The sequence below is a fragment of the Neofelis nebulosa genome, chromosome 5 (genome assembly GCF_028018385.1).
Source record: "Neofelis nebulosa isolate mNeoNeb1 chromosome 5, mNeoNeb1.pri, whole genome shotgun sequence".
Lineage (NCBI taxonomy): Eukaryota > Metazoa > Chordata > Mammalia > Carnivora > Felidae > Neofelis > Neofelis nebulosa.
The window spans coordinates 152422923-152448999 of record NC_080786.1 but is presented as its reverse complement, the minus strand read 5'-3'; the positions used below and the strand labels follow the sequence as shown (position 1 = coordinate 152448999).

General features: G+C 49.7%; 1 protein-coding gene across 10 annotated transcripts in view; it reads left to right on the top strand.

Annotated features, from left to right (window-relative positions):
• The window catches only part of ERG (ETS transcription factor ERG), a 263074-nt gene that overhangs the window by 185292 nt on the left and 51705 nt on the right, over positions 1-26077 (top strand). For 8 of the 10 annotated variants that reach the window (XM_058732009.1, XM_058732010.1, XM_058732014.1 and 5 more), the window contains one exon: positions 16036-16253. In XM_058732009.1, the coding sequence (XP_058587992.1) occupies positions 16036-16253 (218 nt within the window). Of the gene's footprint in view, positions 1-13422; positions 13448-16035; positions 16254-22129; positions 22199-26077 lie in introns of those variants that run through there. The other 2 variants (XM_058732018.1, XM_058732017.1) reach the window with 2 other exon arrangements.

Sequence of the window (26077 nt, the reverse complement as noted above, 5' to 3'; positions counted from 1 at the left end):
AGATGCATGAAAATGCCAACCCCCAGACTCTTGGTTTTTGTTAAGTGCGTTAACTTCCAAATTTAACACATCGCTAAGTGCTATCTTGGGAGGCTCAAGATTGGCCTTTTTTTTTTTTTTTAAATGAGAACTCCCTGGCATCAACTAATGGGAATGGCCAACAGGCTTCATGTTTTGTAGCCTTTAGCTACTAAAAATGTGATCTTTGTAAAGTGCATTATTGCCATAAGACTGTGGGTTACTTCAGAGAAGATAGACTGTGTCCCCACCCATTTAAATCCTTGCAACAGAGGTCCCCAAACTTTTGGCTTCAGGACTTCTTTATACTATTAAAAATGATCGAAGGGGTGCCTGGGTGGCTCAGTCAGTTAAGCGTCTGACTTCAGCTGAGGTCACGATCTTGCGGTTTGTGAGTTCCAGCCCCACGTGGGGCTCTGTGCTGACAGCTCAGCCTTGGATTCTGTGTCTCCCTCTCTCTCTCTGCCCCTCCCCCGCTCGTGCTCTGTCTCTCTTCTCTCAAAAATAAATAAATACTAAAAAAATGATTGAACATGCTAAGAAGCCATTGTTTACATGGGTTATATCTGCTGATGTTTACTGAATTAGAAATAAAAACTAAGATGTTTTCAAAAAACATTTATTCATGAATTCATTTTATTTACTCAGTATTATTTTTTTTTAATGTTTATTTATTCTTGAGAGATAGAAAGAGACAGCGTGAGCAGGGGAGGAGCAGAGAGAGAGGGAGACATAGAATCTGAAGCAGGCTCCAGGCTCCAAGCTGCCAGCACAGAGCCCGACGCGGGGCTCGAACTCACAGATCGCGATACCGTGACCTGAGCCGAAGTCGGACGCTTAACCGACTGAGCCACCCAGGCACCCCTGTGAATTCATTTTACAATAATGGTAATAAACTCATTATGTATTACTGTAGAGAACAGATTTCTATGAAAAATAGCTCTATTTCCCAAAGACATATTTAGCGAGAAGAGTGGCATTGTTCTATATTTTTGTAAATCTCTTTAATGTCTGGCTTAATAGAAGACAGCTGGGTTCTCGTATCTGCTTCTGTGTTCAATCTGCTGTGATATCACATGTCCTGCAGTCTCTGGAAAACTTCATTGCACTCTGGTGAGAGGCTCAGAATGGAAAAGGCAGATAACATCTTAGTATATTACGAAAATAGTGTGGACCAGCAGACTGCCTGGAAGGGTCTTGGGACCCCAGGAGGTTCCTGGAACACACTTTGAGAACTACTGACCCACCAGGCTTAGTCTGGTACCTCCCACTGTGCTAGGTGGGTGGGGTACAGCCATGAATGAAGTGGACATATTCTGTGCTCTCTGGGAGCTTACAAATCGTTACAGGCTGAACTGTGCCCCTGTATTCATGTATGAGAGTCCTAATCCCCATAACCTCTGAATGTGACCTTGTTCAGAGAGCCAGTCGTCACATTCGTTTTCAAGTAAAGACGAAGTCATCAGACTCGTCCAACATAGCCGGTGTCCTTATAAAAAGGGGAAACTTGTCCGAGACACGAGACTCGCATACACTCAGTGAAGCCGCAGGGAGAAGACAGCCATCTACAAGCCAAGAAGCGAGGCCTGGAGCAGATCCCTCCCTCACAGCCCTGGAAAGGAACCAGCTCTGCTAACAATTTGATTCTGGAAGTTCAGCCTCCAGAGCTGTGAGGGTATCAGTTAACTCTTGTTGAAGCTGCCCAGTCTGTGGTACTTATTTTTTTAATGTTGATTTATTTTTGAAAGAGAGTGAGAGTATGAGTGGGGAAGGGGCAGAGAGAGAGGGAGACACAGGATCCGAGGCAGGCTCTGGACTCCGAGCTGTCAGCACAAAGCCCGACGTGGGGCTCAAACCCACAGACCACGAGATCATAACCTGAGCTTAAGTCAGACGCTTAACCGACTGAGCCACCCAGGCGCCCCTAAAAAAAATTTTTTTTAACATTTATTTATTTTTGAGAGACAGAGACAGAGCATGAGCATGGGGGGTGCCGGTGCAGAGAGAGAGGGAGACAAGGAATCCGAAGCAGGCCCCAGGCTCCGAGCTGTCAGCACAGAGCCTGACGCGGGGCTCGAACCCGTGAACAGCGAGATCATGGCCTGAGCCGAAGCCGGAAGCTTAGCTGACTGAGCCACCCAGGCACCCCTTTGTCGTTCATTTTGATTGCCAGAGGTTGGTTTCCCTGAGGGCTCCCCTTTTTAAGAGGTGGCCGAGATGGGTGGGGGAAGCCTCGATGAGATATCTCTTATATGTGCAAAATCTCTCAAAAACGCCAGGTCCAGGCCCTCTGAGTGAAAAGCAGGTATCCTGAGTTCCCAAAGCTTCCGTGTGTGATGATAAGGGAAGTTCTCATCGCATAGGCGACAGACGGTGGGTATAACGTCTCGTTACGTGTGGCGTGTGGTGTATACGCGGCGTGCACAATACATGCGTTCGGATCACACTCCGTTTTGAAAATAGTGGAGCTTCAAAGAGAGAAAGAATGTCCCTTACGAGGTGAAAACTATTCGTGCCTTTCAGGAAGGAAGGCATCTGGGGAGGGGTTGGTCTGTGTACATAACAGGGGTCCCCGCTGCTGCCGCTGCCACTGATTCCGGCATCAGCCTTTGAGAAGCAAGGTTCGGATTCCCTCCCCAAGTTACGCACTTACTTAGTTTGAATTATAAAGGTTGTCTGTTGCCTGCCCTTGAGCGGGGGTAAGAGAGAGAACGCGGGGCAAGCGTAGATTTGAAGGCGCCACCGAGAGCGCGTTGCCCGGCAAGGCCACTTCTGCCCACAACGCCAGGTTTGAGGAGCCCGCGGGAACGAGGGTGCCTTAAGGAGCTACCAGAAACTTGACGAGGCATGGCTGTTTCCGTCGCCCCCGCCCGCTGGCACACAGATGCTCTTCTGCGCGGAGGCAAAGGTGAAGGTTGGCGACATTCACACGAGCGAGAACCCAGCGGATGGTAGTGAGCCCCGCGCGCAAGGATGGGTTCTGTGGGAGCGCGTCGCGATTGGGACAGTTCTGCGTCAGCATCAGAGGCACGAGTTACAGTCCAGCCTCGGATGTCAGGGCCCGGGGGGGGCCCGTCTGGCCCCTGGCTTGACGGGGACTTTAGAGGGGGACATGTCTGTTCAGTTTGGGATCAGGAGCTCGTGGCGCCGGATGGAACAGGGGCGGAAGTGGCTTTGTGACTTCCAGCTACACAGCTCCGTATACCTCGTTTTAATTTTTAAATTGATTTCAAGGGCGCCTGTGCTTACGGTAGCGATCTGCACCCGCTGCCGGGTTAGAAGACAGGGAAGGCAAATCGTCCTTTGTTCCAGAAGCAGACAATAGAGGGGTGATATGCATGATATGCACAAAGGCTCATTATGCAAACCAAGTGGGTGAGTGACATAAAACCCCACCCCTCCGAAGGGAGCTTGCCCTGCACCGGCCACGGGGCTGGGGAGGCAGGTGCCCACCTCTCACCCATCCAGCAGGCGTCTTTGTGTTCAGCACGGGCCTGAGCCCTGGAAGCCTCCTCCTCTGCATGGAAAAGATGGGCCCACGGACATCAGTGGGTCTGTTTTCTCCATGAGGATTCAGTACAGTAAGTGAAGAGGTTCCAAATAAAGAGGCAATCCAAAAACCGAGGTTTAGACCCTTGTGTAGGCCTCATTAAAAGTTTCAGGCCACCCGCTGTTCTGCCAGTTAGACTGGTTTGGGTATGAATGGGTCTACAGAGTTTTAAAGAGCGATTCTGACTTCTAACGTAGACCAATTTACAGAGGGGTGCAGGGCGGACTCCCAAGAGAGCCCCGTTGGGTATGATATATGTATGTGTGGTTTGAAATTGTCGGGAAAGTTTACAATGAATAACTCAAGTGCAGTAGGTTTTGAGATCAACGCTCCCAGAGTCGTAAAAATCAGGTCTCGCTGCGGCCAGCTTGTTGGTGCGTGAAAAGTGTTCCGATGACAGGGTGCTCCCTGGTGTTCCAGACTACATCATGGGAGAAGAATGAGGTCAGCCCCGAGCATGAACAAAGGTTATGATACCCTGGCTACTTGGTCTCCTTCCTGTGCAGAAACTAGGGCAGATTTATGTACTGGAAAATCTCTGCAGAGCACAGGCTTAGCCTCCCGGCCCCGGGGAGGGAGGTATCATTACTCACAGAGCCGAAGCAGGAGCTTGGCAGGGATGAGACCCTCGCAGTGGGGGAGCGCTTGGCTCTTTCCACAGCGGGAGTCGGTGTCTAAGAAGGAGAAAGTGTCCACGTTCGGGTCTGCTGTATACAGTATGTGGTCTGTGCCGACAATTATTCGAGAATGGGGATGGAAAGGAAGGGAGGGAGGTCTTTGGACCTTGTGAGTCGTGGCGGCTTCGTACATGTGCTCGACTTCCTCACCCGCTCGTCCTGGCTTCTGTAAGGCTTTGGTTAGTAGAACCTTACTTTGTTATCATTGGTGTGATTGATGTGCCAAACGGCCCTAGAGTCCCCATGCAGGAGATTACATCCTAACCACACCTGAAGACGTGAAATGAGTTCTCAAGGTCTCGCCTACCTTCTCACGGTGAGCAAGGAAGATGTTCGTGGGACGTGGGCAATTCAAATCTGGGGCTGCATGAACGGAGCCTAAAGCTAACCTCTAACTTGACCTTATAAAAACTTTTTGACAACTGCACAAGTGGTAGATTAGATGCGCCTAGGGGAGACCTCCGCCGACACTCCCCCCACCCCCCCAACATCTGCTCAGAGGTAGAGAAAGGCAGTCACAGATAGAGAAGGTGGAGCTTGCCTGGTGGCCATGGCAGGAAGAGAATGTCACTAGTTAAATAAAATAGATTTTCTTTGGGTACAAGAAGGGACCTTAGGAAACATCAGCAGAGCAGACCCTCATTTCAGACCTAAGGAGTGGTGGCCCCAGGGCTGGGCCTCACCGAGTGGCTGCACTGAGTGGGTGGCTACATCTGGAACCAGGGACCCTGCATTCTTGCTGTTCTGTTAAACCCCCATGTGGCCCAGCGGGCACTCGCGGGTCGAATCTGCTCTCACACGTTTGGAAGGAACTGCATCAATTTTATATTTATTTATTTATTTATTTATTTATTTATTTATTTATTTATGTTTTATTTGAGAGAGAGAGAGAGAGCGTGAGTGGGGGAGAAGGACCGAGGGGGAGAGAGAGAGAGAGAGAGAATCTAAAACGGCCTCTGAGCTAAGCATGGATTCGATCCCACGATCCTGGGGTCATGACTTGAGCCGAAATCAAGAGTCGGCCGCTCAGCCGACTGAGCCACCCTGGCGCCCCATCAACTTTGTTTTGAATGTAAGGCTGCTCTCACGCTCCTTTTAGAGAGAGGCTCGGATTAGAAGTTTGCAGGCACGAGATAGAAACCTGATGGAAACAAGCTGAGCCAGCAGCGGCAGCACTGTGGGTGGAGGCCGGGACATCTGCTGTTCCTATCTTGCGCTTGCCAGGGTTTTCCATTGTGCCAGAACTTTCTCATGAATAGAATTCTTGGAATTTTATCGAAAACAATGAATCCATGTGTCAGAGATTCACAGAGGAGACACATCCCAGATGTGCACTGCACTGTATTTTTAGTGTGCACATGTGTGGTTTGCAAAGGCCAAGCAGAGGGCTGCCTGTATTTCACGCGGAGCTCCTTCTGCACACGAGAGGGGTGACATACCATCCCTCCCTTGGTGCTCAGAAAAAGACCGTTCCAACAGACTGTGACAGCAAAAGACTGTGTCACCCTGTGGGCCTGGGGTGCTGTTCTGAGAATCCTCTGTGCCTCTTGAAACCTGAATCACCTGCATTCCAAGCTGGATGAGTAAGCTTCAAAAATCAGAAGGATAGCATCATCCCACGAGTTTCTTAGCAAAGCCGCTGTGGGAACACGTCCTTGTACAAGTTTATTAAAAACTCATGAGCTTTTAGGGAAAGTTAAAATAAAAAACATCAGGGATCCCACATCCCAGAAGAGAAGACCTTTTTGGGAGTTTGAGGAATATCAGTTGTGTGCCATGGGCTATTTTGGGGATAGAAATACAGATTATGTTGTAAGAACATGATATCTCCAATCATCCATCCATCCATCCACCCATCCATCCATCCATCCATCCACCTATCCATCCATCTTTCCATCCATCCACCATCCATCCATCCATCCACCCATCCATCCATCTATCCATCCATCCATCCACCATCCATCCATCCACCATCCATCCATCCATCCATCCATCCATCTATCCATCCATCCATCTATCCATCCACCCATCTATCCATCTATCCATCCACCCCCCCCACCTGTGCATTTATCTATTCATCCATTGACCCATCCATTCATTTAGTCATCATATAAAGAATGCCAACAGCATGCCAAGGAATGTACCAGAAGCTGAGGCTACAGTTTTGACCAGAAGACCCAGATCCCTTCTCACACGAAGCTTGTGTTTTAACCAAACAAACTAATGTAGAACTACAACTGAAAACTGCAAGAACTGATCAGGGACCAAAAAGGTGAAATCACATGGGGCTAGAGTGACTAATGTCCTCTTAACATCAAAAGAAGAGGTGTTAGCTTGTGCTCTCCCCCCGGGAGATAAAGGCACATGACTTTCAAAACTAGTTTTTACAGAGAGAAGTGACTACTTACACATAAGAGACTTTATACTTTTCGGGCATCTGGCTTGTTAGAACCACACGACTAGGAATGGGTAATCCAAACCACGGCTTGAACCACGTGGAGCATTTGGGTCAGTCTCGTCAACTTTCTAGAATGGGATAATAATTGAAACATAATAGGAAAGTTTATAAAACCTTTTCCACATCCTAGCTCACCGAGTCCAGTTAACATCCCTGGTTGGAAGGTGGGCAGCTGTGATTAATGCAGTCTTTACAGTTGAAAAAATCGAGACTCTGACAAGGGTGAGGCAGCTGTATTTGAACTTGCCCATGTGAGGATGTAGTATGCCCGGATCGCGCGGGATGTTGTGGAGTGGACTGTTCGCAGGGCTGGGGACCAGAATCTGCATTTCTAACAAGCTCTCAGCAAGCTCCTTGTGGCAGTAGGAGCAGGAAGCGGTTCCCAAAGTTCTCTTTTCATCTCCAATGGATTACCGAAAAATAAAACTAGATAAAAATAAGGTGAAGGCTTTGGATGGATATTCTCTGACCATTAGGTGACAGCAGTGATTAGGAAAACAAAAAGGAACATCGAACGCCAGCCCCACCAAACTCAGGGGGCGCGGGAGGTCTACAGGGGCAGTCATGGTGATCTTTGCATTTCCTCCGACCTAAAACTTATAAACAGGATGCTTCCACACATGTTTTTATACTTTTAGTTCATCTCTAAAGAAGGAAAGAAGCCTATGGGAAAAAATACGTTTCTTTGTAGGAGAACAAAGAAGCTATTAACATCACTTACACATTGTTCCTTTTTTTTTTTCTTAACCTTTTTATTGAGGCTTGATTAACACGCAGAAAGCCATACATATTTCATGTGTACGACTTAATGAGTCCAAGAAGAGTATCCACCAATGAAACCACCACCACAGTCTCTGCCACAAACGCATCCGTCGCCCCAAAAAGTTTCCTCCCTCCCTCTTTATTTGTTTGTTTTTGTGATAAGAACACTCCAGGTACTGCAGTCAACTCCAGCCTTGGGCTGGGCGGTCAGTCTTCAGGACGCAACTCCTGCACATCTGAAACCGTGCACCCTTCACCCTTCCGTTGCTGACAGAAAGAGTCTCCTTCAGTTCTCTCCGATGTTTCAGAGGGCATCCTGCACAGCCCTGGGCAAGGAAACAGAAGTCATTTTAAAATTATGTGTGCCGGGTTTCTGATTCCTCAAGGTTCGCTGAAATCTAGTCTTCGTTGCGCGAGACCTAACTATTCTTTCTCTGAAGTTTTTCTGCAAAGCTCTGGTCTTGCACAATATTTCTAGGATTTCTGCTCCACAATGAATGCTTCTCTGTTGCGTTGGAGATTTTAATTTCCAGTAAGCCTTATCTTATTTGTATGTGCCTGGCTACATAGGGTCCCCAGTTTATGCCTCCACAGATTTAAGGCAAGACCCTGCGATGCTCCATGCGGGTGACTACAGACGTATTGCCAGGGACGGTTAGCCTCTGGATTCCTGGCCGTTGGATGCAAAATCCATTGACCTCACAAACGTGGATCCCTCATTGCGACGGGATATGAGTTTTGGGACCCCACTTATTGCATTATGATTGGGCTGTAATGTAATTTCATGACTTTTAAAAACTTTTTTTTTAATTTATTTTTGAGAGACAGAGTGAGAGCGGGGAGGGGCAGAGAGAGAGAAGGCGACATAGAATCTGAAGCAGGCTCCAGTCTCCGAGCTGTCAGCACAGACCCCAGTGCGGGCTCGAACCCACAAACTGTGAGATCATGACCTAAGCAAAGTCGGACACTTAATGGACTGAGCCGCCCAGACGCCCTGATTTCATGACTTTAATGGTAATATGAACATCAGCAAACGTGATGTTAAGAAGCTCTTTTGATGCTAGTACCAAATGTATAAATGATCCCGCCCTGAAAATGCTTATATTTTAATAAATGTGGGAGCTGGGAGACAGGTATCTGAGCAAAGAGAATTCCCGGGGTCACCTTAGACCTGCCCAGAGCCAAAGAGAAATCCAGCGAGTTCAGAGCAGGGAAATTCTACAGGGGGTCTTGAGGGGGCCATCTCTAGCTCAGTGTTTTCTGAAGGGATATGCCGAACAGAGGGAAGCACCTTCTAGACGAGAAAGGACGGAATGAGGAAAGATGGAAAAGAGAGAGTTCAGGTTCTCTGTGTCATCTATGCAACGTCTGCCCCATGAGTCTTCTGAGAGATGAGGAATATGTGAAAGTCTTTCTCATGTGCCCTGTGAATAATGACAATGTTAGGAGATAGATGGGTGGATGGATGGGTGGATGGATTGTAGACAGATAGGTGGGTGTATATCTGTGTGTGTCAGCGTGTATACACACATCTGGATGAATCTCCCTGTCTCCACACCAGTCCTGGGTCTCGAGCTGGTAGCACACGTTGTCAACTTGTCTGATACTGAAGCAACACCATGTTGGAGAAATACGCTCTTCAAATGGACTTCGTTTGCCTACGTGCATGTTCCCTTTGAGGTTAATCCAAGATTTTTTATATTTTTCGAAGGACTCACATAGCAATGTGTTAAATGAGAAAAACGTGACACAGAGCTAGATGCTGCGTTTAATATATGGTTTTAATGTTTCCCGCACTGAAGAGTTAAAAAGAATATCAGGAGAGGGCAACAGTGATTCACCCCATCTGTAACTTCATGCTTGGCTTCTTGTGTGTGTCATAATGAAAAGGCACACTGGTCAGATGAAGCTTCTTAAGACGGGAGATGTTGGCTGTATCTGAATGCAAAAACATACACATTCAGAATAAGTCCTTCTACGCGATTGGTATGTGGGTGTTGGGGGAATGGTGGTGGGAGGTGGTGATGGAGGTCTTCCCTAGGTGTATTGTTGCTTTTTTCTCTCCCAAATGTGAGCAGGAGGTGACTTTCCAGAAGCCTCTATGGCAGGGGCTCTGCCTTGAAGAGAAGCTATACACAATCGGGCTTGAGACAACCTAGTAAGAGTTTTCCCATTAGGTCTGCAGACACCCATACAAGGCCACCACGTGCTGCTGGCTGTAGCGTATTTACAAATGGGGTTCCTACTTGCCCTGTTTTTCCTGTGTATTATTCACCAAGAGAAGTCAGGCATCCACCCGGGATGCACGCGTCCTGATACATGGCCCTCAGTTTAAGTCTGAATAATACGATGAACCAAAGAAAACAACAGCTCTGTTGATTATCTAAGAAATACTGAAATGGGGGTGCCTGGGCGGCTCAGTCGGTTAGGCATCCGATTTCGGCTCAGGTCGTGATCTCACGGTTCGCCCATTTGAGCCCCGCATCGGGCTCTGTGCTGACAGATCGGAGCCTGAAGCCTGCTTCGGATTCTGTGTCTCCCTCTCTCTCTGCTCCTTTTCCACTCACACTTTGTCTCTCTCTCTCTCTCTCTCTCTCTCTCTCTCTCTCTCTCTCGCTCTCTCAAAAATAAATAGACATTAGCGAAAAGAAAAGAAATACTGAAATGCATCTGGGGCCTGTTGCTGCATAGTTTTTAAGCTCATGGGAGAGCCTTTTGTATGTAGAGGGTTCCTTTCCTCTCCTGATGCTTTAATTCCATCATAAATCATGAGATTCTGGGCATTTATTTCTTCACCCTCTCCCACCGAGTCCCTCTATAGCCTCTCTCTTTCTAGGTGGTCCCATCTCTTACTGTGATAACAGCCCTGCTCTTTCCATGGCCGTGACAAGACCGGGTAGGGACATGCTCTGCATGTGGCCTCCATTAGCCCAGCCGTTCTTCCTTCTCGGACATCCGGGCAGTGGTGAGGGTGCAGCCTTGGGGAGGGATTCTCCCCAGAGCCCCAGACCCTGCCTCTATTTGGCCCTCCTTACTGACGTCCCTCTTCTTCTCAGGCCTGGTTTCTGTTCCTGGGGCATGAGTGGCGGTTGACCTTACGGGGTTGCTGTCCGAACTGAATGACCATGTTTCATAAATTTAAGATGGCACTGGTTATAAAATGAACCAACATTTCATCTGCCACCAAGGGGGAAGACATGGGGCCAGTAAGCCAGTGGCATGCCATTGACTGTAAGATGCATCCAGATTTCAGAGCTGGGAAATTGTGGAAAACGGTGTAGCCAGTGGCATAGGATTTAAAAGAATGTGCATGCAGAGTGCTTCATTCCCAGGGCGACCTGGTTATTTTGTGATGGAGCAGCTGTTTGTGAATCCAGAGAAAAGTGGCCAGAAGATACCGTACTCCTTGCAGGGTGTGGAGTTATGGGATGTCCCAAATTCTGCTTGGCTCTGTGTGGGAGACGTTGAAGGAGGAGTTTTGTATTGGGGTGCAGTGGGCTTGAGAACCCCTGTGGAGAAGACTGGATCCTGATTTCAGATGGCACTGGCTTCCTGGAACAGACACCGGGTTGTGACAGCAAGAACTTCGTTGAGAATGTTCTCCAAAGCACGACCGTAATCTTATTTAGCGTGTTTGTTTCGCTTACTTTTTCCACTTGTTTTTCCTAACTCCTGGAGGCACATGACACTTGAGGAAGCTGGAGAGACATGGGTTTGGGAATCTAGTTCTGTGGACACTGAGTTCTGGATGTTTCTCGGATTTTTGAAAACCACGTAGGGACTTGTCTCTCTGTCTCGCTTGCTTCGGTTATGGAGGAGGGCTGATCATCCTGTGACTCACTCCCAGATTTCATGAAAATCTAAGTATTTTGGGTTCTCTGGATTAACAATGTAGTACTTTTAACCATCATGGGGGGAGGGGGGGGGTCACAAAATTAGAAGCAAAGAGGAGCCCAGGCCTTTTTTCTAATTCTTTTACTTAAAATGTAGGAGCTTCTCAAAATACTCATCTGGTAGAGAAAGGAATGCATCTGTTTCAGGATCCCTGATGTCTTTTGCTGAAAATGTCAGTGTGCTTACAAAGTACATTCCACTTTTCATTATTATCTTTTGAACGTAAGCATTTGGATCCTTTGCCGTACCCAAATCTAGTTATTGAAAATAAATCGTGGGGCGCCTGGGTGGCTCAGTCAGTTAAGCATCCAACTTAGGCTCAGGTCATGATCTCATGGGCCGTGAGTTCGAGCCCTGCCTCGGGCTCTGTGCTGACAGCTCGGAGCCTGGAGCCTGCTTCGGATCCTGTGGCTTCGCCTCTCTCTGTCCGTCCCCCGGTCATGTGCGTGCTCTCTCTCTCTCTCTCTCTGTCTCAAAAATGAATACGTTAAAAAAAATGTCTTTAAAGAAGACAAATCGAATTTTAGGCTCACACTATGAAATATCATCTGGGTGAGAACTCCCCAGCTTCTGGAACGATCAGTTGACTCTTATCCCATGACCAAACTCCAAAAGAATGGTCCTCGTATGTTATTGGTGCATTGAGTACATTCATTTGAAATAAACACCATAACCCTAATACAGCACTACCTTTAATTTGGGGGCAATTTGCTCAGAATTTATGTGCGTCTCATAAGTTCGTAAAAAACGAGGTTGGTCGTGTGTCACTTGCCACATTGGAATATCCCAACTTTCCTGGAGCCACAGAGAAAACACCCCCACACACCAATCTAAAGTTCAGCTCTTTTTATAGTAACATAGAGGCAGGCATATTAAATTATTATGCCATGTTTCTGCCAGGTTTTGACTTTTTTTTTGAGTTCTCCGTTATAAGGCAACCCGAGCGGTCCCCAAGTCCTGCGGCTGCCCGAACGTTCTGAGAGCATAGCCTATGCATGTTAACTAAGGCATCTCCTGACACCCCAGGCAGGTAGGCAGGTAGGTAGGTGAGGTGGCCACGGACGAGGAGGTAAGCAGGGACAGCGTCAGCCAAGGCCAGGAGTCCCTTGCGGAGCTGGAGTTGAGGGACTCATGTGTTCCTGGTTACCAGCCTGTGTTCAGAGCTCTGTTCTGGTTTTAATCCTGCCGGGCGAGATCCTCTCCCTCTTTGAAGTCCCAGAGCCGCCAAGCAGGGAGGGGGCGAATCCTTCACATCAGCCTTTGTCATTCACACCGAGCCCAAGGGACGATGTCACTAAGTCAAATGGATGGACAAAGAAACACTGCTGGTCTGTAGTGTCTCTTGCTTGTTTTCTTCTGAAGGGCGGCGGTTACTTTTAGTGACGATCCTTGTCGCAGGGGGTCTCTGACAACCAGCCTTTGGCCTCTTTTTACTCTCCTGTTGCGAAAATGTGCTACATGGGCGTGTGTGTGTGTGTGTGTGTGTGTGTGTGTGTGTGTGAGACAGAGACAGAGACAGAGACAGAGAGACCGAGAGACAGGAAGAGACATTGATTCTGTTTGTTTCCTTTTCCTGACCTGTACTTAATTCTAGGTGTTTGGCAGTCTTGGTCCAGTTAGAATAACTTCGGGGCCTGCGTTTTTATTGCTCTCTCTCTTTCCAGAATGTGGCTTCGATTTCACCCTTCTTGAAATGCCTATCCTGAACCTCCCTCACTTTGGGGCTCTTTCTCCTCTAGTGAACAAAAGCAACCTTTGATATTCTGAATTGCACCACCTTTCTCATTTTTTATGCAATGTGAACTTTGAGGAGAACTTTAAGATATGAAGAAAAGATGTGTGTCTCCCTTATCTTTGGCTTTTGTAAGTTTTTTTTTCCTTCCCCTAAATCGATCTCAATTAACTTTGATTTCTTTCTTTAGAAAAACCATGTGCTGAAATAATGCTTTGCCAGATGTGAGAACGGGTTCCTGCCTCTCCAAACACACACTGGAGGCTTGTCCTAGTTCTACTAGTTTGGTCCACTTTTTCAAATCTTACGCCGCGTTTGTTTGGTCACGGGAAGCCCTACTCTACTTTATCTCGGAGGTATACTCATATTTTGACGCTGTGACTCTTTTTGTCGGCACGACCTCTTTCTTTTTCGCTTGTAATTTAAGACCTAGCCCGTCCCTCCTCCCCCACCTGTTTCTGCCGAGTTCTGACACAAATCGCGCGTTTATTCGTGTTTCTCTTCACCGGGGAGCCGGCGCTAACCTTGCCCACAGTGTATTATCCTGTCTCTGAACTGGGTCTTGTCTGTGGGACCAGGCGGGAGAGGGGGGCAGGCGTCGGCCTCGTTTCCTGTTCTGACCATGCGAACCCTTTCTGTCCAAGTGCTGCTATGGGAGGGGAGACTCAGTTTTGCAGAAATTATAGAAGATGCTGGGATTTGTGTCTTTTTGAAAATATCACGATGACGCTAAGTCCGTGGTGTCGATTTTACTTGTAAGGCCACATCTGTGAATTTTGAGTCGTGAGATTCCTTTACCCTCCCTTGGGACCAGAAGAGAGAGCCATGTAATTCGGGTCCCCCTGGACGTCTCCTGTGCCCAGAGCTTCGGAGCTGCTGCCTCGTGTCGCTGTTGTCTATTGTTGATGTGTTTGGTTTTTCTGTGGATTCAAGATGCCTTACCTTTTTGTTGTTGTTATTCCTTCCTCGTGTCCGGTTGTGGCCGTCTGGCGGGCGCGAGCTGTCCTTGTGTACGTTTTGTGTTACTGTTTCCACCGCCAGCTGACTCTTGCCCCCAAGTGGCACAAGCTGTGATTCTAGGGATTTTTAAGAAGTGGGGAGTGGTGGGGTGTATATATGCACAGGCACCTGGCCACCACTCTGACGGCCAGAGCACTGAGTTTGTTGCTGCTGGTTCTTTCTACTCGCTGATTCGTAGCTCAGTGTTGTCGGGCAACGAAGTTCATGTGCTTATGAGGTTAGTCCTCGGGTGGCAGAGTGAGCGCGGGGTGGGGAGGGGTGCTTTGTGAAATTACACGTGTTCTCTAATAATCCTGATACTTCTGCAAGGAGGTAGGTCTGTATCTTCGAAAAGCTGCCTCCTAAGTCTCTGTTACTAACAGGGAGCGGCCTTATTTACTGAAACACCAACTCGAAGAAAAATGAGGGAGTGCTAACGTAAACAGTATCCCAAACCGAGAGATGTAAGAAAGGCATCGTCGTAGGCTGAGGCAGTAGAAGGTAAAACACAAGTCCGATCTATCCCTAATTCCACAGCTCCCTTTAAGGTGACTTCTGGACTTTTCTGGACCTCAGATTCTCTCATTTGGGGATGAGCAGTTTGGACTAAAGTCTCCACTGTCCCCCCAGGTCCCAAGATGTCCATTTTTAAAAAACGTTTATCTCTTTATTATTTATTTATTTATTGTTTTGAAAGAGAGAGACAGAGAGAGCACATGGGGAGAGGGGCAGACATAGAGTGGAGGACAGAAGATCTGAAGTGGGTTCTACACTGACAGCAGCGAGCCCCAAGTGGGGCTCGAACTCACAAACCATGAGATCATGACCTGAGCGACCTACGTCGGACGCTTAAGCGACTCAGCCACCCAGGCACCCCTAAAATTTCCATTTTTTCTTTGAAATAATGTATGACCCAAACAGCATTTGCTTCTGGCCAGTCGATAATGATAACTGTGGATGCCCAAGGACTGAAATAAAAATGAGGTATCCCATGGATTTCTTGTTTCTGTTAGAGAAACCAAAATTGGATTGTCCCATAATTCCTTCTGCAGCACGGTATATCATTCAAGCAGTTGAAATTTCCAGATCTAATTTGCCTTTGCCGATCTGGCGAATAGGATATACGCGTAGCCATAGGCCAACCACTTGTTTGACTTAAAGCCCCACAAGAATGGTCCAACAATGACGAATATTTTCTATTTCTTTGCACCAAATCACACAAAGGACCAAAGATATTAATAGAAAATAAGGGAGAAAAAGAGCTCGTCAGTGATCCCAGATATTTTAAACATCCTGGTATTTGGAGGCATCTGGATAACTCAGAGCTTTTTTTTTTTTTTTTTTTTCTGGTTCATTTATCATCCAGATGTTCGCCATCATGGAAACACTGCTCGAAACTCCATTTCAGCTAATAACTTCGAAGTGGAAAAATTCGTACCTTTGTCCGTTCGTCCTTCGGTGCCCCACTTCCCTTTACTTTTCTTCTAAGCGTCTCCTCTTGGAAACCTCCTGGGAATGTGGCAATTTCGCCAGATGCTTAGGTGTTCTCCATCACATTTCTGTTTTTTAATCTCCATGACCATTCTGTACCCTGTCTGCTTGAATTATAGATTGCATTTGTCAAATAATGACACAAGCAATTGGATGTCTTCTAAGACCTTTGAAATTCAACTTCCTTGAGTTGAGATTAAAGTGGGTATTATCTGCACTGTGGCAGTCAGGCCGGGGATGCTAGGAGACCCGCAGGAAAGTTTTTCCGGGCTTCCAACTGCTGCGGTCGGGAGGGAAGAAATCCAGCTACTTTTTTCTTCTCAAAGGTAGAAACGGACACCACGACAACTACCTAAAATGTGGTCCCAGTTAGAAATGGCTCGCAAGCCAGCAGCCCTTTGAAGCGTGACTGTCCTTTGGCGTGTCCTGAACGTGTGTTTCTTTGGGCATTCAGGAAGCGCTATCGGTCGTGAGCGAGGACCAGTCATTGTTCGAGTGTGCCTACGGAACACCACACCTGGCCAAGACGGACATGACCGCGTCCTCCTCCGGCGACTATGGACAGACATCCAAGATGAGCCCCCGCGTCCCTCAGCAGGACTGGCTGTCTCAACCTCCAGCCAGGGTCACCGTCAAGATGGAGTGTAACCCTAACCAGGTGAACGGCTCAAGGTAAGGAGACGCCCCTGCCCCTCTTCTCCCCGACTTCGCCGTTCTCCTGCCCCTGGAAGAGGCAATCGAGTCGCGCTTCTCCAAGGATCGTTGCCGTGAGTGAGGCCCTCGCGCGGTAACGTCGGGCCGAGCTGAGAAAATGTGTTCTCCAGTGGTTTGCGTGAAGGCTAGAGGTTGTAAAACTGGTGGTATATTTACCAAGAGCTCCCTTTGAAGATGTGCTCGATTCTGTTTCCCAGGCACGAGGGCTCTGCGGGAGGGGGGCCGTGCCCACATATGGCAGAATTCATCTCTGAGGGTTTTATTGCCTGGAAAATAATGCCGGCTTACGTTTTTATGGAGGGAGAGTGTGAGCTAGTGGCCGGGCAGTGCAGCGTGACGTCCGACCCGTATGACTTGGCTGGTGCGTCTAGTTCATACGCGCTCCACCCCTGCCTTCTTGGTGCGCCCTGTTTCTTCTCGCCTTTCCTTACGCTTGAAGCCAAGTTCCGGCGGCACGGGTGAAGTACTCCCTTTCCTGACTTTGTCACGAGAACGCCGCTGTCTCACCGCATATGTTATCGAATGCGGGACCGTGCGCCTGGTGCCCGAAAGCGTCTCATCAGACGCGGTTTTGAAAAGTAAAGTTGACTTCCATTGCGATGCGATACCCCACGTGTATTCGGAAAGAACATAAGATCCCAGGACAAAGAAAGGATAATTTCCTTTAGATGCCGCATGATCTGGCATAGAGTCCAAAGAACGGCTCACGTTTTCTGGTGCTTTGTTAACGCACAAAGCCCCTGTATAGCCAGCGAGCTGTGAATGCTCCGAGCAGCCTTGTGAGGAATGCTTGTCCCCATCTGATGGATGAGGAAACTGAGGCTCAGGCATTTTCTGGCTAACTTGAGATCCCAGCTTAGAGCAATTGGACTCAAACCAAGGGCGTCTGACTCCACACCCAGTGCATTTTCCACTCCGCGGCGCCCATAATAGGCCCCCTTTTTGCTTCACGTATATTTCAATGCTAAACGCGCTTTTTATAATTGTCATGTTTTATAAGCACTGGAAACCATTGCGTCAACCCCTAGTTGATGAAAGTGCCAAGTCATAGGGCCTTAGAGAGAATGTCCGCAGTGTGGCTGACGTGCCAGACAGGGAGATGGGAGACGGCAAGAGTTTTCCTCGGCTCCGAGAAGCCCGTTCACTCTCTGCATCTCGCTTCTTCTGGAAGAGGGGGAAGATAGCTCTGATGTTGAATCTTGCTACGATTCAATGTAGCTACAATTAAGTGGAATTCAAGCCAAGATAGGCCTGGCAAGGCAGTAATTTCTAGACGCCCATGAGGACAAAAGGACCCTGGTAGAAAATGCGGTCAGAGGGCCCAGGATGGCGGAGTCCTGGCCCGGCCAGTTGACGGTTACGTGTAACTATTTCACAGTAAACCTATCCGTCTGATAGAATGTTTCCCCTGCTCGTTAACTGGTCGTCCTGCTGTGAGCCCTGAGTACGTAGGACTTCTTCCAAGGCTGGTTTCTACCTGCAAGGAACACATCACCACGTGCGTGCGTGCGTGTGTGTTAGAGCAAGACTGTGTTAGGGAGACACTGAGTATGAGAGAGACAGGGAGAGAGAGAGAGCGAACACTTCGGGCAAAGGGCACTGAGACGATTTCCAGTCAGCAAAAAGTGGAGCGAGCCGTGCCCTAGCCCATGTTGCCAAGAGCCTGGCCTGCGACCAGCTCTGGGAATTGCCAGGCTGGATTCAGCAGCCCCAGAAGGAGACCGAGTGAGGAGGTGAGGACCGTGTTGGAGAAACAAAACCTTCTCTTGTTCTTGCGGTGCTATTTGTGAATTTAGCAAAATATATAAATAGAAGAAGACTGCTGTCTTGTGGGAAAAGTGGACACCATTTCCCCTGGGGCGGGCCTGTGCTTCCTCTCTGTAGCCAGCGTCCATTTTCTGCCTGGCCGGGGCCGTGGGCCAGCCTTCCCAGCCCAAGGAGGTCCCCATGGGGATTTAGGACGGGAACCCTGAGCCTGGCTAAGGGGCGGGGTCCCCAAGAAGGACGGGGCTCCCGGGAAGCTTCTTCCACATTCCTCAGCCCAGCTGACTGGGGCAGGCCCTGTGGCGGTTCCCATCAGGTGCAAAGGTGGGTCTCTTCTCTGGGAAATGCAATCGTTCTGGGAGGAACTGGACGTTATCTTGTGGGGGAACAATGGAAACTTTAGTACCTCTCAGGCCCTCAGAAAGTCTAGGATTGCTCAGAATGTTCCCATCACAGAACTTTTAAAGGCAGTTCCAGCTTTTGAAGCAAACCGTGATGTGTTTTGGTGGGGGAGGCAAGGCAGTCCTGTCGCTCCCCTTGTCTTCTTGGATCCACGGTGCTATGTCGGGCAGGTCCGTGAAGGGAGCATGGCTGCCTCTATCTAGCTTTGATCAAGGTCCGTGCCCTTCTTTGATGGAAAATCCAGGGCTGGCGTGATATAGGGAGGGAGGAGCTTCCAGAACCGCCGAAGCCTTGTCGAATGGAGCTATGACACAGATGGCAGCTGGTCACCAAGTGTCATCGTTGCCCACCCCCAAGAATGTTCTGGAAAGACAGGAGGGTGACATGCATTGACCCTCTTTGCAGTAGAGACAAATACAGCGCTCCTGCCCGTCCTTTCCAGAGCTCAGTGTGCCTGCTGGAGTTGAGTGTGGTGCCTGGGCCGGTGCGTCAGTTGAAGTCTCCAGAAAAACAACCAATAGGTTAGACACTGCAGAGATTTGTTGTAAGGAATTGGCTCTTGCAGTTGTGTGGGTCAAGTCTGAGATCTGTAGGGCAGGCTGGAGGGCTGAAAACTCAGGCAGGAGTTGCCGCTGCTGCGGTCCTGAGGCAGAACTTCTTCTTCCTTAGGGAGAAGCTCAGTTTTCTGCTCTTTAGACCTTCAACTGATTAGACGAGGCCCACCCACATTCTGAAGGATAATTGCCTTTATTTAATGTCAATGGATTCTAGATGCTAACATCTATGCAATATCCTTACAGCAACACCTTGATTAGCGGTGGTTTAAGTCACTGTAACCAACAGATCGTTGGTTCACTGGCACCTTGCAGGGCACCGAGAGCTGGGCGGCCAGGCAGTACCTGCTGTTCAGAACACGACAGGCTGTCTGTGTGGCCGTCAGGGCGGCTAAGGCTCGTTTCATCTGGGGGCCCGACGAGTGGATACAAGATTACTGCGGATCAGGCTGCACACTTTGCAGACCCACCGTGTGATATTTACACACACCAGCTCCATCATAGGGAACGTGGATCTGCGTTCAGTTGGTTTTCATTCTGGAGGCCTTGAATGGACACTTGTCTGTAGCAGCCCTGCACGAGGTGTCAGGGGCGGAGGCAGGGTCGGGGAGACAGGGGTCCTGCCCTGCGGGAGTTCTCGGCAGGGGCAGTGTGGAGCAGGCACGGTTCACCTCTGCGTGAGCAGAAGGGACAGGGGTATAGCTCCTAAACACCCCGTCTCCCGGCATCCCTCCAGAGACAGCAGCTGCCGCCCCCCAAATCCCCCAGCCTGGAAGCCCCAGGCCAGGTGTGCCGGGGAGTTAGAGACAGCGGTGTGAAAAGAAGCACACCTCCTGGCCCCCAGCTCAGCAGCTTGTTCTGATTGTCATTGCTGGAAGCTTTCACGAGTCAGACTCCCGTGCGGCGCACACGCAACTTGATCAAGTTCCAGGGCCATTTACGTAAGTGAACTGGACTTTGCAACATGTGAGCGGATACCTTTGCGGCCCCTGATTGCCAGTGTGCAAATACCCACCAGGACAAGAGTGCTCTGCAACTTGGGTCTTGCCTGAGCGTGACCCAGCTCCTTCTACGTAGAATGGCATCCTCGCGAATGGTCCTCTCTGTCCCTGTCCATCCGTTGCCCTCGGAGGAAAAAGCCAAGTGCTTTGGGAGGAGGGTGGAGCCCAGTTCCTAACCAAGTGGTGGAGTTCTGCAAAACCTCAGCCCGTATGTGCTCACAAGGCTCCTGAAATGAAATACAAGTGGCGAAATGAGATCTGTTGCCATTATACTAGAGCTCTATAAAAAATAATAAAAGGAAAACAGGGGAGAAAGGCACCACCGCCTTGCGAACCCGCGGGGAAGTAATTGTGGGTTTGGCTTAGGCCGCTGCTGTATCAGAGGGCACGGTTCCTGTAGACACCGATATAACTGCACGCTGTGTAGACACAGGACATGATTTCTCAGCCTCGGTAGTCCGTGGCCACCCTGCCTTCCCCCTTTCTTCACTCCAGCCTCACGCACCAGAAACCCCCACGTGTCCACACGGCGGAGGAGGGTCCGTGTGCAAACTTGAACCAGCTGTTTCCCAGCGTGGTACACACAAAGGCCCTGTGGGGAGTTCTGCTGCCTGCGAGGCCTCTAGTGAGCCCCCTGCTGATGGCCTGAACTTGCCGTGAGGTTGCTAAGGCTCAGGCCCTTACAGACAGGCGAGATGGGCCAAGAGATAACACACACACACACACACACACACACACGCACACGGCCCACGAGAAAATTGCCTTCCGTGGGTAGGCGGGCAGTATTGTGTGCAAAGCAGCTGCATCATGGCACCTCGGCGCCTCTGACTCGGAGATGCAGCCAGATGTCAGGTGCATCGGACGTCTCCTGCCCCCTTCCTAAGGCGGTGAAAATTCCACGTAGCCCACCTGGAGGTAACGGCAGGGCGGTGTAGGCCCACCCGGAAGCTCGTTGCAGCTGGAACGTAATGAACTCGTGTGCCGTGCCTGTGAGTCTTGCCCTGGCCCCGTCCCCAGACCCCCTGGGGTCCTCAGCTTCTTGCTGGAGTCGGGTGGGTGAGGGGTCCCTAGGGCGGCGGTGCCCAGAGTGAAGCCCCGCGATCAGCAGCATCAGCACCAGCCGGGGCGGTGGGGGGGCCGTTAGACGTGCAGTTCTCGGGCCACCCCACACCCGCCGAATCCGACCAGACTCGGGGACGGAGCCCAGCACTCGGTGTTTTAATGAGCCCTCTGGAGATTCCCGCGTTCGCTGGTCCGAGAACCGCCGCTCTGTTGCAGAGTCGAGGGAGATGAAAAATGGGTGCCCTGCAGAGTGAGTGGCCCGGGAGAATACAACGTGTAGAAGTTGGTCTGCTCCCAGGAAGTCGGTCGGTCTGTCTGTCTGTCTGTCCTCTCTCTGTGGTCTGGGAAGAAGACTCGTTGGGTGGATAACTCCAGCCGCACGTCAGACAGCAGGGTGCTCTCGACGTCATATTTAACGAACACGCATCTGTCGAGTGACGACGATGACAGAAAAGGGGGTGACCCGATTGGCCCGTCTGGGCATCAGGCACGCTGGCTGTGCGTGCGGTCATTCATTCATCCAACAAGAATTCACTGAGAGCTTACTACGTGTGGTCACTATTCTTGGTTCTCGACCTACAGTCATAAAGCACAAAAAACTTCTGCCCTGCTCTGTTCCCTTTCTCATGGGGAAGATGGCCGTTGAGCCATCTAGTTAAACATCCAGTAGGCTGGATCGTGGTAGATGTGAGGGAGAAAAATCAAGCGGGGAAACAGGGGGGCCACTCTAGATGGGGTGACATGGGTCACTGTCTCTAAGACAGCGACACATGAATAACGTCCCAAAGGGTGTGAGGGAGAATGCCCCATGGTCAAACAGCAGAATATTCCAGGAGAAGGGAGTGCTCTGTGCAAAGGCCCCGAGGTCAGCCTGGAGCGCTGGAGGACAATCGTGACTGACACCTAGTGACCCAAGCCACAAACAGGCAATGAGGTGCAGCGATCTTCCCTCTGAGTGAGCGAGGAGACTGTCGGCGTGCTGCAGGAAGGTGGGGGCGTGACATTCCTCAGAGTCAGCAGGCTCTCCCGGGCTCCTCCTGGAGGAGGCCTGTGCAGGAATTCGGGTGAGGGACGGTGGTGCCTGGCTGAGAGGTGGTGGCATTCTGGACCCATTTTGAAGGTAGGACTGATGTGCTTTGCTGACAGGTTGGACCTATGGAGGAAGAAGGCGGGAAGTAGGGATGAGCCCAGGGTGTTGGGGAGACTCCAAATGAGACGTGGACAAACCACACTGGGAATCCTCCCGAGGTTAGAGCCCGGGCGCCTCCAATATCAGCCCAAACATTGGGGCCACGCACTTAGTGCTAATGAACACCGGGCAGAATGGGAGGGGCTCTCACCTCCTCACCTGAGTTCAGTGGATCTTAATTCATTAAACCATTTCTCAACCCTGGTGATTGTGTCTTGGGGGACATTTGGCAATGTCTGCAGACACTTTAAAAAAAATTTTTTTTAACGTTTATTTATTTTTGAGAGAGAGAGGGGGAGACACAGAATCCGAAGCAGGCACCAGGCTCTGAGCTGTCAGCACAGAGCCCGACGCGGGGCTCGAACTCACAAACCGCGAGATCAGGACCTGAGCTGAGGTTGGACACTTAACCGACTGAGCCCCCCAGGGGCCTCTGCAGAACACTTTTGATAGTCACAGTGGGGGAGGGGGTATTCCTGGCATCTGGTGGCTGGAGGCCAGAGCTGGTGCTCAACATTATACGATACACAAAAGAGGATCCCCCGCCCCCACCCCCCGCCCCCTCCACTCACCTCTGAAAGAACCTTCCCGCCCCGGACGTCAACAGTGTCAAAATTGAGAAACCTTTTCGTAAATTAACATCTAATTGGTGTTCACATCATGCACTGCGTTAGCTGCTATGAAGATGGGTGAAAAGAAGCTCACGGTCCGTCAGGGGTGAGGAAGGTTCTGGGAGATCCCGTGGCAAGTACGGAACAGAGGGATGTCTGGGGCCCAGCCATCGCAGGCATGAGGGTGTGACCTCATCCTCCTGGACACAAAAGAAAGACTCCAAGAAGACCAGCATTCATCAGCACATCCACAGCCCAACTATGATTTATTAATAGATTTTAATATACGATGTATTATCCGATGTATGAGTGACATTACGTTTATACCCGTCTCACGGAGGAAAACCGTTGAGTCTCTAAGTTTTCTGATCTTGCTCACATCCACCTGTCATAGGCCATGTGACCCCAGGCCTGGCCTCCTCTCCACTCCCTCAGGCTGCTTCCTTTAGCCAGACAGCTTTTCTGTGTTGGCAGGGACAGCACAGTCTCCTCCAGGTGACAGACAAGCTCTACGTCCTATGCCTTGTCCACTGAAAGGCATTACATCCAAACACTGACCGTTTTGGTTCCTTGCATATGGTGCACGTTTAAAAACCATTCCTTTCCCCTCGTTTCGTTTTATTCCAGCGGACCAATTTACCTGGACTCACCTTCACGCTACCTTCATGACGTGTCCCCAGATAAAACCACATTTTAAAAACAACAAGCGGGTTGGAGGGACTTGGCCATCCAAGCTCATCAGTGGCTCTCAGTAAATACTCATTGGGCCGAAATGAAAACTGAAAAAAAAATTCTCAGTGTTAGGATGGCAACCGTTCAACCACCCTGCACGTCAGTTGTGTTGTGTTGTGTTGTGTTGTGCCGTGGCCACCTACTACCTGCAGAATGAGGCAGGTAGTAGGTCTTTCTGAGAGTAGGTCTCTGCTGAAGGTCTTTTAATGCCAGAGTCTTTCATTGTACCTGCGACACTCAATATTTGGTATTTGAACGTGGTTCGCTGGGACCACTCTCTCTCCGTACCTTTCTCCTTTGACTCATGGAGATTTGACTTAGTCTTTATTTTCCTACATTTGCTATAAGACTTCATGTATTCTGTTAGGACAGAGAAGTTCCCAATGCTAATCTCACTTACTCCTGTCTGCCTCAGGGTTCTGAATCAGATTGGCATCCAAGATGCCTTGTTCGGCCACCTTCCAAGTCACCCTGTGGGAGCCTTGCAAGCTAGTGAGTTTTCCGAACTGTGACAGGGAGGCCAGTTAGTAATAGCTTGTCCTACTTGTAAGGGACCTTGAGTCTTTACAGATGTCAGTTCATCGGGCTGCAAAACTGGGACGTGGACCCAGAGCCTCACCCAGGGAACAGTCGGGAGGGAGACCGAGGTTCTGCCGCCGCGTCTCTGTCTGGAGCAGACTTCTCATCCCTTCTCCTCAGCAGCCACTCATTACCTCCTTCGACATCTCTTGGGGTGTCGAGTGGATGGGCGCCATTTTGTAGAGTAGGAGAGCCTCGGAGTCCTGCCCCCCGTCAGGACGCCAGAAAGTTCCGTTGGGTCAGTGCGGGTATTGGCAGCGGGACAGGGGGACCGCCTTGGGATTTTCTATCCTGAAAGTGAAATCATTTTGGTTAACCAGAATTTGCATAGCCTGTTATGCAAATAAAAGACTGAAGCCCCTTGGTGCCTACTGGGCTTCATTCTTTCCTCTCTGAGAAATGAAGTGTATCAAGCAAACAACGACAACAACAAAGACAACTCACGAGACAGAAGAGAAGCCACATCTCATCCTGTGTATGTAACTCTTCGTCGAGATCTTATTCTATAGCACATTTTATTTCTAAATGATGAAGCCCAAAAGGACGCATCGCCCCCCACCCCGAGATTTCAGGACCGAAACGTAACACGGTCTGGCTGGTACCCGCTCTCAGCTGTAAAGAGAATTATAAACTTAAATGAAGAAACTCGGGAAAGCTTCAAACCCCTTGCAGGGACAAAGAACTAACTGTTGGTGAGTTGGTGGTGACTTTTTAATTAACTTAGTCTTCAACTGCTTTGGAGAGGGGGGGAAGGGGACAGGGCTGGAGGGAAGAGACTGGGATTCCAGGTGTAAGAGAGCATATTTAGCAAGGGTAAAAATAACACCCAGCTGTGAAGACAAACATCTCCAGTTTCAGTGTGAGCGGGGAGCTCTCCATGAATCACTGCCAAGCTCCGCCCGCCGCTCAGCCGTGGGGTCTGAAGCGGCTTTTCCACTGCCTCTGATTCAGAAATAAAACAGACCCACAAATTACCCCGGCGCTCTCCAGACAATCCCCTCCTTGTCTGGGGGCCTGAAAATGCCTTTTGTAGCGACTTGCCTCAGTCCACGCCATGGAACTCGATTAGGAGTTTGTTGGGTCGATTAGAACCAAGTATGCACTTTGCCCCAGCCAGCCTCCCGTGGGCCCTCTCTCAGAACGGACCTCTCTGGACTGTCAGGGCAGAACTGCCAAAGAACACCTTTGTATTTCTCTCACGGAGCTTCGCCACTCAATGAACTAAAAAGAACATTCTGGAAGATAGTGACGTTCCAGTAAACGGCGACGAGCTGAAGGCTGCGTGCTAGCGACATTAACTTGCTTATCCGCATAAGAGTTGGGGTGATAAGGACCATTGTGAACGAGGGCAAGAGAACGTGTAGCAGGGGAGAGGGGCTCTCGCCGCTCAGATGCAGACACTGTGAGAATAGGGACCCCGATGTATCCCCAGCACCTAGGACAGGGCCTAGCAGAGAGATTTGCTCCGTAAATACTGGTTGGAGAAACGAATGAATTGAGGAGACCCAGAGAGTCTGGGGCGTGTGTGTTAATCCGAAGGTCCTGTGGTCCAACGCAGGGCTTAGGATGCACGTGACCAGTGTGGATTTGAATTTGGGGAAGATCATTCTGGAAGCAGAGCTCAAGAACACTCCCCCAGCATGTGGTGGAGAGAAAGGCAGTGGAGAGTTGTCTCTACGTGCAAGAGGAACTCAGGGACAGGAAGAAGGATGGGTTTTGAAGAAGAAGTAGATTTTCGAGAGGATCGTGGGTTTGTCTCTACCCGCTTCTAATTTCTTTTTTAAGTTTATTTATTTTTGAGAGAGAGACAGAGTGTGAGCAGGTGAGGGGCAGACAGAGAGAGAGAGGGAGACACAGAATCTGAAGCAGGCTCCAGGCTCTGAGCTGT